Genomic DNA, 12,755 nt, shown 5'->3' on the forward strand with positions numbered 1-12,755 from the left:
CAACTAGAGTCTGAGGTTCCCCGCCTGGGGGGGCCTGGAGGCCCGTGCACCTTCCACTACGTGAGACTGAGGCTCGGACCACAATAAAGTGGCTTTCAAATTACCACGTGCAATTAATATCTTCTCCTGAGTTTAAAACAACAAAAAACCCTCTGAACAAACGCCAAAGTTGCGAAGAAGGCCTCGTCGCAGAACCCGCCCTGGTTCGCGCTCCTCCCCTCCAGGCCCCGGCGGCGGGGCAGGACCGAGCCGGGCGGGCCCGTTGACAACACCAGGTCGGGACTGCGCAGGCGCAGCGCGGGCTCGCGCGCTCTGTCGCGCGCCGGGCAGTTCGCGCGGGAGCCGGGTGCAGGGTCTCGGGTTCTGCGTGTCGGTAGGAACGGAAGCCGCCGGAAGGTGCGGAGAAAGCCAGGATGGCGACTCCGAGTAGGAAGACGTCAACCCCAACCCCCGGGGCTTCCAAGCGAGCTCTATCGAGAGACTCTTCGTCGGAGGTCCCGAGCAAAAGAAAGAATTCGGCCCCGCAGCCGGCGCTGCTGCCGTCGTCCGGGCCTTTCGTTGAAGGCTCTATCGTCCGCATCTCGATGGAGAACTTCCTGTGAGTGGCCCCGAGGCTGCGCCGCGGCTGAGGAGGCTCGGCCCACAGGCCCAGGGGCGCCAGCTGCGTGAGGGGGTGGGTGGGGGTGAGCGTGTGTACCCGGCTTGAGGGTCTGGCAGTGAATTCGTGCGGGCGTTCCGGTTAGGTTTTTCTACGTAGGCCGTGGAGATTGATGTGTGTTGGTGTAGTAAGTGTGTGTCTTGTGTGATATTTTAAAAAATTTATTCCGCCAACGTCTTTTGAAGGCGCCATATAGCAGGCAGTACTGGGGACGTTCTAGGGGCTAGAACCCTGCCCATAGCAGTTGCTGTCTATAGGGGACCTCATCTGTAATCGCATAAGTATTGGCTCTGGGAACTCAGAGGAGGCAACAGCTAATTTGGAGTGGCAGTGATGCTGTCGCAGATTCTTAAAGAGCAGGCACTTAAAGAGTAGGACCGACAGTGGTAGAAAAGATGGTAGGTTGTTCCTGGCGGGGGTTAGAATATACGAAACAAAATAATAATAATTAAACATTATCTCAGCAGTTGTACCTCCCTACAAACCCTTTATCCCCTCCAAATTCACCTTTCTTCCCTTGTTCCTCTTTCTCTTCAGACATCTGATTATCACTTCAGAATTTAGTATGTTTTAACAAAAATATTTGGCAACTTAAAGTTCATTTGTTCAAGGTCTTTGTTTTTTAAGCTTGTGCATAGTGGCATAAGGGTAACAGAATCGTAATAATGGTACTGCCTTTTGTTTCAGGCACCTATCATGTGCTAGGTACAAACTTCATGTTATATTTACACAGTGCTCTCTTTCTTCCTAACACCTCTATTTGTCTGCATTGATGAGGTAAGTCCAGGTTTATACAATTAGTAAGTAGCTGAATTGCTGTTTGAATCCAGATCAGGAAAGATAAATGTAATCAAATGTAGTTGCCCTAGCTCCATACATGTTAGGATGCCATTGGGGCACAGAGGATGAAGGGGTTCATTTTATCCACAACTGTGAAAAAGGGTTTTGTAAAGAAGACATGGAAGTCTTAAAAGAAGGGAAGAACATTGCAGACAGAAGGAACTACCCGCAAGAAATAGTTGGTATATTTAGGAAGTGTCAGGTATTTCATTATGGCTACATCTATGTCCTATGAGATCTGAGTGAAAACTTAAAGGTAGGCCATCATTGAGCTGTCTGTATGATTGATATGCTAAAAATTTGCAGTTTCATGCTGTAAGCATCCAGGATGTCAGAGAAATGATATGTGACTTACACGGAAGCATTGTGTGGAGGATAATTCAGAAAGGGTGCAAAATGGGAGGCAAGAAGACTTTCACAAGATGAAGGCAAGAGGTGATCAGTTTCAATTCAGTAGGAGTTTAAGGGAAAGAGATTTGACTACAGGTTAAAGGTTCTGGCTATAGGTTAATTGTGAGGCATGAAAGCAAAGGAGGAATGAATGCAGCATTTTCCCTAAGTTTGCCTTAAGTAATGGGTCAGGTTGCTATTCAGAAGAGGGAGCAGTTTGGGGAAAATAATATACACTTCTTGGATGTGTGACTTGCACTATGGAACATCTAAGAGAGATGATATTCTGTAGGCAGAATTTATAAGGAGCTTAGAGGAAAATGTGAACGGATGAGCGATTTTGGAGTCATGCAGACAAGTAATTGTTGAAGTTGCAGAACTGGTTGAGATTGCCCAAAAGGAATTATTGAAGGAATAGAGGTGCTGTACAGAGTCTTGGGGGCATGCCAACATTTAAGGGTGAGCAGAAGAGGAACTCACAGATTGAGAAGGTACTGTTCAGGGAGGTAAGATGAGAACCTTGAGAGACTATTATCAAAGAAGCCAAAGAAAAAGAATGTTTGAAAAATTTCATTTGCTACATTGAAGTGAGATAACAGGACTAGAAAAGAGCCTGCTGCATTTAGCAATTAAGAAATTTTTGACTGATGAAGCAGTGGAAGCAGAAAACTTTTCAGGCCTTAGAAGACTGAGGAGTGAAGAAGTAAAGTTTGGATGTAAAGAGGAGAAAGAAAGGTGGCTGAAAAGTGGTGAGGTAGGTGAGATTTTGTTTTAACGATGAGAGCATTTTAAGTTTTAGGAGTGAGGTAGGGTAGTGGTAGGCGTAGAGAATTAGCAATGAAGCAGGAGGGGTGGCTAGGCTTAGAGAACACAAATGGCGTAAAAATAGTCACAGAAGGGCTCCTACAAATGAACCAGATCAAGTGGAGCTGAGAGTGGAGGGAAAGATTTCTTGAGCTTAAGGAATAGCATATGCAAAGGAACCAAAAGAGTCAAGAAACTGAAAGAAGTACATTATAGGTAGAATTTAGAGGTCTGAACAGAATAGGGAAAGGAAATAAAAAGTAGAAAAAGATGAATCTGGGGCTAAATTGTGAAAAGTTCTTTCTTTACCCTTTTAGTTTTTCATTTTTAACAAGTGAGATCAGATTTGCCAATTTACCACCACGACTTGGTAATTAATTAGATGGTTTGGGTAGAGTCAAAAGAGATGAAAGAGTCAAAGAAGATGCAAAACTAATGCCTATGCTTCTAATTTGGGTAATGAGATGAATGATGATACCATTCACTATGAGACTGAAAGAGTGGTTTTGGATGGGAAGATGGTGGATTTAGATTTGAATGTGTTAAATTTAAGCTGACTATTAGGGGACATCCAAATAGAGTTAATTGAGGTGGTAGTGGTATACATCATCCGGACTGACTTTCAGCAAGTAGATGCTATCTGAGGAGAATACATGAGATACTTCATAAAGTATATAGAATGAGGAGAGAATGGACTTTTTACCATAGCTCTTTCCAAGGGTGCTCAGAGAAAAGAGAACTCAAAGGTAGGAAATTACCAACATATTAACATATTATAGAGTCAGAAGAATGATTTTAAAATGATGCAGAGGTTTGGGTTTGGCTTTGGCTTTGGCAACTCTATTTGTAATAGTATACTCTTTAGGCCAGATACTATCATGCTTTTCCCTGTTGTTTTTAATATTTTCTTTTGTTTTGTTTTTATTTTTAATGTTTTCTTAAGTACTGATTCCCGTCACGGTTTTAGTGTGACATTTGTGTAGAGATTTCAAAATAGGAAATCAAGCATTAAAAAAGTGGGGCTTCATATGTTGAGATTAGGAAGTTCCATGTCAGGTAATCTCCCAGATGTCTAAAGTTCCCAAACTATTTTATTTGAACCATTATAAAGGGTTCTTTTAAGACTGTAGTAACAAAACAAAATATCTGAAAAGGCAAAGTAGATGCTGTGTTAGAGGTGTGGGGTTGTCAAACCTGCCAGAAAATACTTTTCCTTTGCCACCTACATTTCTTTTTCTTTTTTTCTTTCTTTTTTTTTTTTTTTTTGTGGTTTTTGGCCCGGGCTGGGTTTGAACCCACCACCTCCGTCATATGGGACCAGCGCCCTACTCCTTGAGCCACAGGCGCCGCCCTACATTTATTTTTCTTAACCACCTGGCATTTTGAAGTCATTAATTTCTTTAAGTATTAAAGTTTAAATGTGTTCAGTTAATTTATTTATATATTTGGCATGTTAGTAGCAGACCACACTTTTATTCTTGGGGAATTAGTTGGCAGCTACTGGAGAGCTAACTGAAATGCTATGGTCAAAGGACATTATTTGTGGGTTTCCATTCAAAGATGTGTTAGAAGAATTTCTAAGTCAGAGTTTATGTCCCACTCTACCTAGTAATTGTTTCTTGCAAGTAAATAAAGATAAGATGCTAACAGTGGAGGTAGTTAAAAATGCTGGATAGCATGTAGCTTCCTCCCCCCCCTCCCTTTTTAGATATAGGGTCTCACTGTGGTGTTCTGGCTGGCCTCCCAACTCCTGGACTCAAGTGATTTTCCCACCTCAACCTCCCAAGTAGATAGGACTACAGCCATGTGTCACTATGCCCAGGTTAAAAAATAATTTAAAATATTAATAAAATGAAGTCATTGAGTTAATATATAGGTTCAGTTTTCTAATTAAAATAAAATTTGGGGCTGGGTGCAGTGATTTGTGTTTGTAATCCTAGTACTGTGGGAAGCCAAGGCAGAAAGATAGTTGGAGCTCAGGAGTTTGAGACCAGGCTGAGCAAGAGCGAGACCCCATCTCTACTTAAAATAGAAAATAAAAATAAAAACAAAAGCAAAACCTAGCGGGGTTGGGTCAGGTGCTTCTAGTCCCAGCTACTTGGGAGGCTGAGGCAGGAGGACTGTTTGAACCTAAGAGTTTGACATTGCTATGAACTAGGCTGACACAATGGTACTCTAACCTAGGTAACAGAGTAAGACTCTGTCTCAAAAAAAAAAAAAAAATTTGTTTTTGTTAGATTATTTCAAATATTAAAATATGAGAAGAAGCCCTGAAGCATTTTAATTTAAAAGAAATATAAACAAATAAATTGACAGATTTAAGGGTAAGCATGGCCTTTCCTAATAAAATTTGTTTTAAAATAATATAGTAGCTTTAATAATGTTATAATTCTTTTTAAAAAGTAGAATATACCAAACTTTTGCTTTTTTTAACAGACTTTTGAACTTGCAAGGTTAGCTGGTTTTTAAAGGAATTGGAGGAGGCTTATAGATAATATAAAGCAAGAAAAAGTGCTTTATGAAAGAAAACAATCTTCTTCTCATTTCTTAATAATTTCACCTCTTTATAATACAGAACATATGATATTTGTGAAGTATCTCCTGGACCCCACTTGAATATGATCATTGGAGCTAATGGAACAGGGAAATCAAGCATCGTCTGTGCCATTTGCCTTGGATTAGCAGGCAAGCCTGCTTTTATGGGACGAGCAGATAAGGTAAGTTGACATAAATACTTAAGAAAATTCAAAGCTGTTAATTCCTTTTAGTTACCCATCAATTTCAGTTTCTTGGATATAGCAAACTTGTAGTGCTTGAATATCAGGAATGAATTTGGCAGGTAGAGAATCTGGAAACAGAGTTTTCATTTCTAGAAGTAATGGACTATATACCTAGGGAATTTTCTAAGTAACTTACATCCAAAATGCTAAAAATAATGTAATATATCTTTTTAAAAATGCATTTCTGGGCTTATAGAATGACAGTAAATTTACGAAGGGCAGAAATAGTCATATGTCACTTAATGGTGGTGATAAGTTCTGTGAGATTAGTCTTTAGGTGATTTTGTTGTTTTGTGAACATCATAGAGTATACTTACACAAACCTATATGGTATACCCTGCTGAACACCTAGACTATATGTTACAGCCCCGGGGTGTCCAACCTGTGGCCCACACAAGCAGATTATTTGAGAATTATTTTGCTTATCTGTGGTGCTGTATATTGCAAAAAGTATACATGGACTTTTTTTAATTGTTTGGGATTCCTTGAGGGCACAAAGAATTAGGTTACACTGATTGTATTTGTTATTGCAAAGTCCCTCTTATAATTGTGTCCTGCCCCCAAGAGGCATGCCATGCTCCCCCTCCCCTCTCCTGGCTCCCTTATTCCCCTGCCCCACACCTTGTATTAGTTCATCTACTGCCTTCATATTAGAATTGAGTGAATTGGATTCTTGCTTCTCCATTCTTGTGAGGCTTTACTATGAAGAATGTGTTCCAACTCAGTCCAGGTTAATTCAAAAGATGTAAAGTCTCCATCTTTTTTAATGGCAGAATAATATAACATAGTATACGTACATCACAGCTTGTTAGTCCATTCCTGGGTTGGTGGGCATTTAGATCGTTTTCCGCCTGCCTCGCCCTCCCACAGTACTAGGATTATAGGCATGCCTGGCTATATATCTTCTTTTAACAAATGTCTGTTAACGGACGCTGGCCACATGCAGCCAGGCTGGTGGGTTTGAATCCATCCCAGGCCAGCTAAACAACAGCGACAACTGCAACAAAAAAATAGCCGGGCTGAGGCAAGAGAATCGCTTAAGCCCAAGAGTTTGAGGTTGCTGTGAGCTGTAATGCCATGGCACTCTACCAAGGGCAACATAGTGAGACTGTCTCAGAAACAAACACACAAACAAAAAACAAATGTCTGTTTAGATACTTTGACCGTTTTTAAATGGGATTATTTGATTTTTTTCCTACTGTTGTTGAAGTTCCTTTTATATTCTAGTTATTAATCCCTTGTCAGATGAGTGGTTTGCACATATTGTCTCCCATTCTGTGGGTTGTCTCTTGACTTTGTTGATTATTTTCTTTGCTGTGCAGAAACATTTTAGCTTGATGTTATCCCATTTGTCTAATTTTGCTTTGATTGCCTGTGCTTTGGGATATTACTCAAGAAGTCCTTGCCCAGACCAATGTCCTGCTTCATTTTTTTCTTATTCTCTTTTTTCTCTCTGCTTTCTGTATATTTTCAAAAAGCCTATCTTCAAAGCTATTTGAAAATTCTTCCTTTCCTTGTTCTGCTGATTAGCTCTGCTCTTGAAATACTCATTCATCAGTTTGTCAGTTGAATGTTTTAGTTATAGAATTTCTGCTGATTTTCTTTTCTTTTTCTTTTTTGTAATTTTAGTCTCTTTTTAAAATTTCTGTGATAGGCTTCTGAATTCCTTTTGTGTGTTATCTTTAAGTTCATTGAGCTTCTTGGGAAAGGTGTTTTGAATTCTTTGTCTGAAAGGTTCATATCTCTGTCACTCCAGGATTGGTCACTAGTACCTTACTTTGTTTTATGAGATCATAGTTTCCTAGATGTTCTTGATGCTTGTGGACATTCATTAATTTATAATCTTTGTAGTTTGGACTTGTTTGAACCTGTTCTTCTTGAAAAGGCTTTCCAGATTTTCAAAGGTAATTGAGTGTTGTGATCTAAGTCTTTGGTCACTTACAGCTGTTTAAGCACAGTAGGTACTCCAAGCACAGTTATGCTGTGACTGTTAGAGGCTCTCAGTGGTATCATCTTGGTGGACTTGGGTAAGAAAAATTCCCTGGATTACCGGGCAGTGTCTCTCATTTTCTTCTCTTAATCTCTGTTCTGGGCTGATGGAGTTGTGGGAGGAGTGACATACACAGTGCAAGTGAGACTTTGCCAGATTACACCTAAAGCCAGCCCATTCTCACCCCGTGCTGGTAGTGTGACTACCTCTGATATTTATGCAAAACACAAGGGCTCTTTAATCAACAGGTTGTGAATCCTACAAGGACTGGGTCCTTTCCTTCAGAGCAGGATGTTTCCTTTGGGCCCCGTGTGTGTCTAGAAATGCCTTCTAGGAACTAAGGCCTGGACAGCAGCTTCAGGAATATACTTGGTGCTTTATTTTACTATTGGCTGAGGTGGTACCCAGGGTGAAAAACAAAGTCCTGTGAATCCTTCCCTTGCCTTTCCTCCAAGTATAAAAAGACTCTCCCTAAGCTCTACTGTCTGGAATTAGGGAAAGGGTGATCTAGGCACTGGTTTGGCCACTGCTGCTGTCTCACTGGGTTGCATACCCCCTAGGACCATTGGCTGCATGCCAGCACAACCATAGGAATTGCACAAGGACTGCAGCCTTTGTGGCCTCACTGCCTTATGAATTTATTCCAAAGTCTAGACTGCTTTTTGTCAGCTGGTGGTGGAGCTAGCCGGAATTTGAGTGTTTAGGTGGAGGATTTCCCCTGAGCCAGGCTGATTGAAATTCTCCCTTTGTGGACTCAGAATTCTCCTCTGCGCTGTGTTCTTTGACAGGGTAAGCCTGAATTCCAGTGCAAAGTCCCACAGTTACTTCACTCTTTCTCCCCTACGCATTGATTCTTTCTTGTGATAGTGGCATGGAGGCATGGCATTGGGGGGTGGTGGTTGCATGGGATAGTATAGTCAATGTAAGATTATATTTTCTGTCTTCTCCGGTGCTTCTTCTCTTGAAACAATGTTACTGTGATTTGCTGACCTGATTTTTGGTTCTTCTGAAGGTGCCTACTTACCTGGGTAGTGGTTGAATTTCATGTTCATGTGGAGGGTCAATCACTAGTTGTGTAGTTTTTTGTTTTTCTTATTTTCTCTATACATGTACATGTGTTTATTTGGTTTCCATTTTTTGCCTTCACAAAATTAAAGAGGCTTAAAATTTAATAACAATAACAATGTTTAAGATAAGGACTAGAAATAAAAACCTTGTAAAAAACTAATGGAGATAAATACATTTGGAAAAGCAATCAGATTGCTGCAGTGAAATATTGAGCAATAATAATAATGCAAAAAAAGTAACATTCACATTGTCAAATAAAAGTATGTCTATGATAGAATGCTTTGACTCTTGAGGTTCAGTATGGAGTCATCAGTTAACTTCTTAGTTGTGTAGTTCTTAAGTTAAGTAGTTTCTGTTCTGTAGTTTTTAAGTTGTCAGATAATTAAATCCCCGTGTCTGTGTAATGATCTCTTGGATTGTATTCCAAAGGCCATACAATTGGAGTGAATTAGGTTGATTATATTCCAAGGGCTGTATAATTGGAATAAGTTAGGTAATTAGGAATTACCAATCTTCCCATGTTTATTTTTGTGATAAAGCAAACACATCTCTTATTCTTGAGTGGTGGTGTTTTTAAGGGAGGCTATGGAGCGCAGTGAGTTTCCTAGATGACAGATTGCAGCCCTTGCTGTATACACAGATATATTTAGGGGAGGCTGCCCGGGTTTTCAGCAAGATTATTTTAGCATCGTATTTTTACTTAAATGTTAATATAAAAATTTAACAAAAACATTCTGCACCATCTGTACTGATACTTTATATGTGTAATTAGAACTGTTTCCTAATTGTTTTCCCTTCTCATTGGTACCAAGTATTTTAGTTGTTGTAAGCTAATAAGCAGACAGCACTCCTACAAAGAAGTCATTGGTTTCCCTATTTATGACCTAACAGAGATTAAGTAACCTGGCCAACATCAAATAACTTGCATATACAGAGTTGAGATTGTACCTAATTAGATGTTAAAACTTAGGCTCTTAATTTTTAAGCTGTACATTCTGGTTATAAGATGAGGCTTTTTTTTTTTTTTTCATCTTTCTAGGATTCCATTTCATCATCTATAAAATGGAAATGATATGTATACTTCAAGGTTGCTCATGAGTATTGAAAAAGAAAATTTATGTGTAATGCTTAGCACAGCAACATATAGTAGATGATTAATAAATGTTAGCATTGTGGCTGTAATTGTCATCACTATCATTACGACTGTTAAAAAGATTATTATTTGTAAGGTATATTTTCTGCTTTTTCCAGTATTCATTATTTATAGCCTAATTTAAGATCTGGTCTGGTTTTTTAGGCCCAGGGTTTGTGGGCTCATAGACATATAGAAAATATTTTAAATATATTTACCATGTAAATTATAACTATATTTTTCTTTTTAAAAATATGGTAACTTTTAAATCTTAATTAATAACAGAATAGATACTATTGTCCTGGTTGTTAATATTTAATCTGTGTGACTACAGAAGTCTTCAGTGATAGTAGGGAGGTGAAAATGTTTAGTATAGTGGCTAAGTACACCAGCTCTGGAGCCAAATTTTCTGGGTTCATACCCTTTTTCTTTGTCTTACTGGCTTTATCATGAGACTTGTTAAGAGGCTAGCTACCTAGCTTATAGGAATTAGGTAAATTTTAAATATTGTTATTTGTGGGAGGGAATAATAGAGCGATTCAAATCTAGGAAGGATACCTTTAGAAAGTGATGAGAATGAACATGCAGATAGTTACTGAAAAGTTTTTTTTTTTTTAAGTAAAATATATATAAAAATATAGATACAAAAAAATAAAAAATTCTTTGACTTTATAAATAATAATGACAGTTACATCTCTGATTTTTTAACCTGGGGATAGTATCACAAGGCTCACTTTTTCTTTTTTATGTTTCAGGTTGGGTTTTTTGTGAAGAGAGGATGTTCCAAAGGCATGGTTGAAATTGAATTGTAAGTTTTAAAAGTGCTGTAACCCCACTTTCCTGTATAATTTCTTAGTTTATAGTTAAGTTTTCCTGGTGATTCTAGAAAAGAGTATCAATAGAGGATTATGGCATAAATATTGGAAATATTTAAAGAGTATCCAGATAAGTACATTTTTTAATGCATTCTTAAAAAAACTTAAATTTTAGGAATTTTATTTTGAAAAAACTTCCAAGGAAACTAAAAGTTTATTGGAGGTAATAAAATAGAACTATATCACCATTAAATATTCATTAATAAGCAGAAATATTTTTCATAAGTTTAAAGTATCAAGTACTTTTCTTGAAAGTAATTTTTTTTTTTTTTTTTTTTCAAAAAATGCAAACAATTTAGAAGCATGTAAAGTAGAAAATAATTCTTCTAGAAATAACCACTGTTAATAGTTTGGTGAACCTCATGGATGACAGATACTTGGTACTTCCATCACCATTTTTTATTACTATTTCCTGTTTTGTGATCCCAGTAATTCATCATGGTATTCTTAGCATTGAACATGGATATTCTCAACTGACTGCTTTTAGCAGAGTTGATATTTATGATGAAATCAGTTGACCATCCTCAGTGTATTTACTTTTAGACTTTTATACATAAATATGCACATTGTTTAGATGATTTTTACAGACCATTGTTTTTGGCCTAATTGTGGAAAATTGTGGCATGTTTGAGGTGAAAAGCTCTTAAAGATTATCTGACTGCCCTTTCATTTTATATGATATGAGGAAATGATCTTTCACTTAAAAATTATTGGAAATTTTTTTAGTTATATAAAAGTGAGAAATAGGCACATGGAAGTAAAAAGAAAATAAATTGAAAAAAAAAAAAAAGATGAGAGGAGCAAGATGGAAAAACTAGGAGCAGATCTAAATGTGAGAATGTAATTTATTGTGAAAGTGACAGTTTGATTAATCATGGAGTATCATAAGAGATAGGAAAACCAAACTGTTTTTGCTGCTCTTAAACCAAGCACTACATAGAACACTTGTGATACCAGATCTGTGGATTTTTTTCCCCAACATCCTGCAATTCATTTCCATTCTGACATTAGTCGGAGTTACTGGAGAGCCCACATGTTATGGGCTTATCCCACATGACTGCCCCGACCTCAGATGCCATTTGCCAGTCTCAAGTTGCAACCTGTACTTTTGACCAACTAGCTATGAATCGGGGTTCCCAGGAGGCCCCTTCCTTAAGATTGACTGTTTGCTAGGGTGGCTCATAAAACTTAGGGAAACACTTAGTTTACCCATTTGTTATAAAGGAAGCTGCAGAAGATACAGACGAATAGTCACATACAGAGCAAGGTTTGGAAGGGTCTAAATGCAGGAGCCTCTGTCCTCATGGAGTTTGGAGTGCATCACTCTTGGCATATGAATGTGACCCCCAACTTGGGAGCTCTCCGAGCCCTGTAGTTCATGGATTTTTGTGGAAGCTTCATCATGTGATGGGTGTGATTGATTACTAATGCAATCACCTCTCTAGTTCCCAGGAGAGAATTGGGTGGGCTGAAAGTTCTAAGCTTCTAATCATCCCTGTGTCTTTTCGGTGATCAGCCTCTATCCAGGAGCCTATCAAGCAAGAGTTGCCTTATTAGAGTAAAACCTTCCTTTCACACAGGAAATTGCAAGGGATTAGGAGTTCTGTGTTGGGGGGTGGGGAGGCACTAAATATTTAACTCTTTTTTAGTTGAATAGTCCTTACCAAAGTGCTTAGTACCAAAACTATTTTGGATTTTGGAATATTTGTATTATACTTATAAGTTTAGCATCCTTTATCCCAAGATTCAAAATCTGAAAAAAGTTCCATTGACCATTTCTGTTGAGCATCCTCATGTTGGCATTCAAGAAGTTTTGGATATTGGAACATTCTGGATTTGGATTTTTGTATTAGGGATACTCTACCACATGTCATGCTATCACAGGTGTAAATTACTACAATTGAATTGAGACAATTGGCTGTTAATATTTTTAGAAAGCATAAATTTAGCACTTTAACACCATATACCTAAATAAAATTTACATGTATTGAAGGCCAAGTGAAAAAGTATGTAACTTTGAAATAGTAGGGGAAAATGTAGAATATTTTTAAAATCTTGGGGATGAGATAGGCCTTTCTAAGCAGAACAAAAATCTAAATAAACATAAAATGTAAGAGGAAATTTAGATACCACAGATTCAGCTAAAAACAATGATAACCTAGTTAAAATATATAATAAGTAAAACATTTTCAACACAAAAATATATTTTACTCTTAAA

At 38.1% G+C, this 12,755-nt stretch overlaps 1 protein-coding gene across 4 annotated transcripts in view; it reads left to right on the forward strand.

Annotated features, from left to right (window-relative positions):
- The first annotated feature begins 325 nt into the window (after positions 1–325).
- Positions 326–12,755, forward strand: part of SMC5 (structural maintenance of chromosomes 5) — a 105,511-nt gene continuing 93,081 nt past the window's right edge. For 2 of the 4 annotated variants that reach the window (XM_053574819.1, XM_053574821.1), the window contains exons 1-3: positions 344–598; positions 5,268–5,409; positions 10,418–10,470. In XM_053574819.1, the coding sequence (XP_053430794.1) occupies positions 414–598; positions 5,268–5,409; positions 10,418–10,470 (380 nt within the window). In that variant the 5' untranslated portion in view covers positions 344–413. Of the gene's footprint in view, positions 599–5,267; positions 5,410–9,632; positions 9,760–10,417; positions 10,471–12,755 lie in introns of those variants that run through there. The other 2 variants (XM_053574813.1, XM_053574824.1) reach the window with 2 other exon arrangements.

Source organism: Nycticebus coucang, chromosome 2, assembly GCF_027406575.1.
Source record: "Nycticebus coucang isolate mNycCou1 chromosome 2, mNycCou1.pri, whole genome shotgun sequence".
NCBI classification, from domain to species: Eukaryota; Metazoa; Chordata; class Mammalia; order Primates; family Lorisidae; genus Nycticebus; species Nycticebus coucang.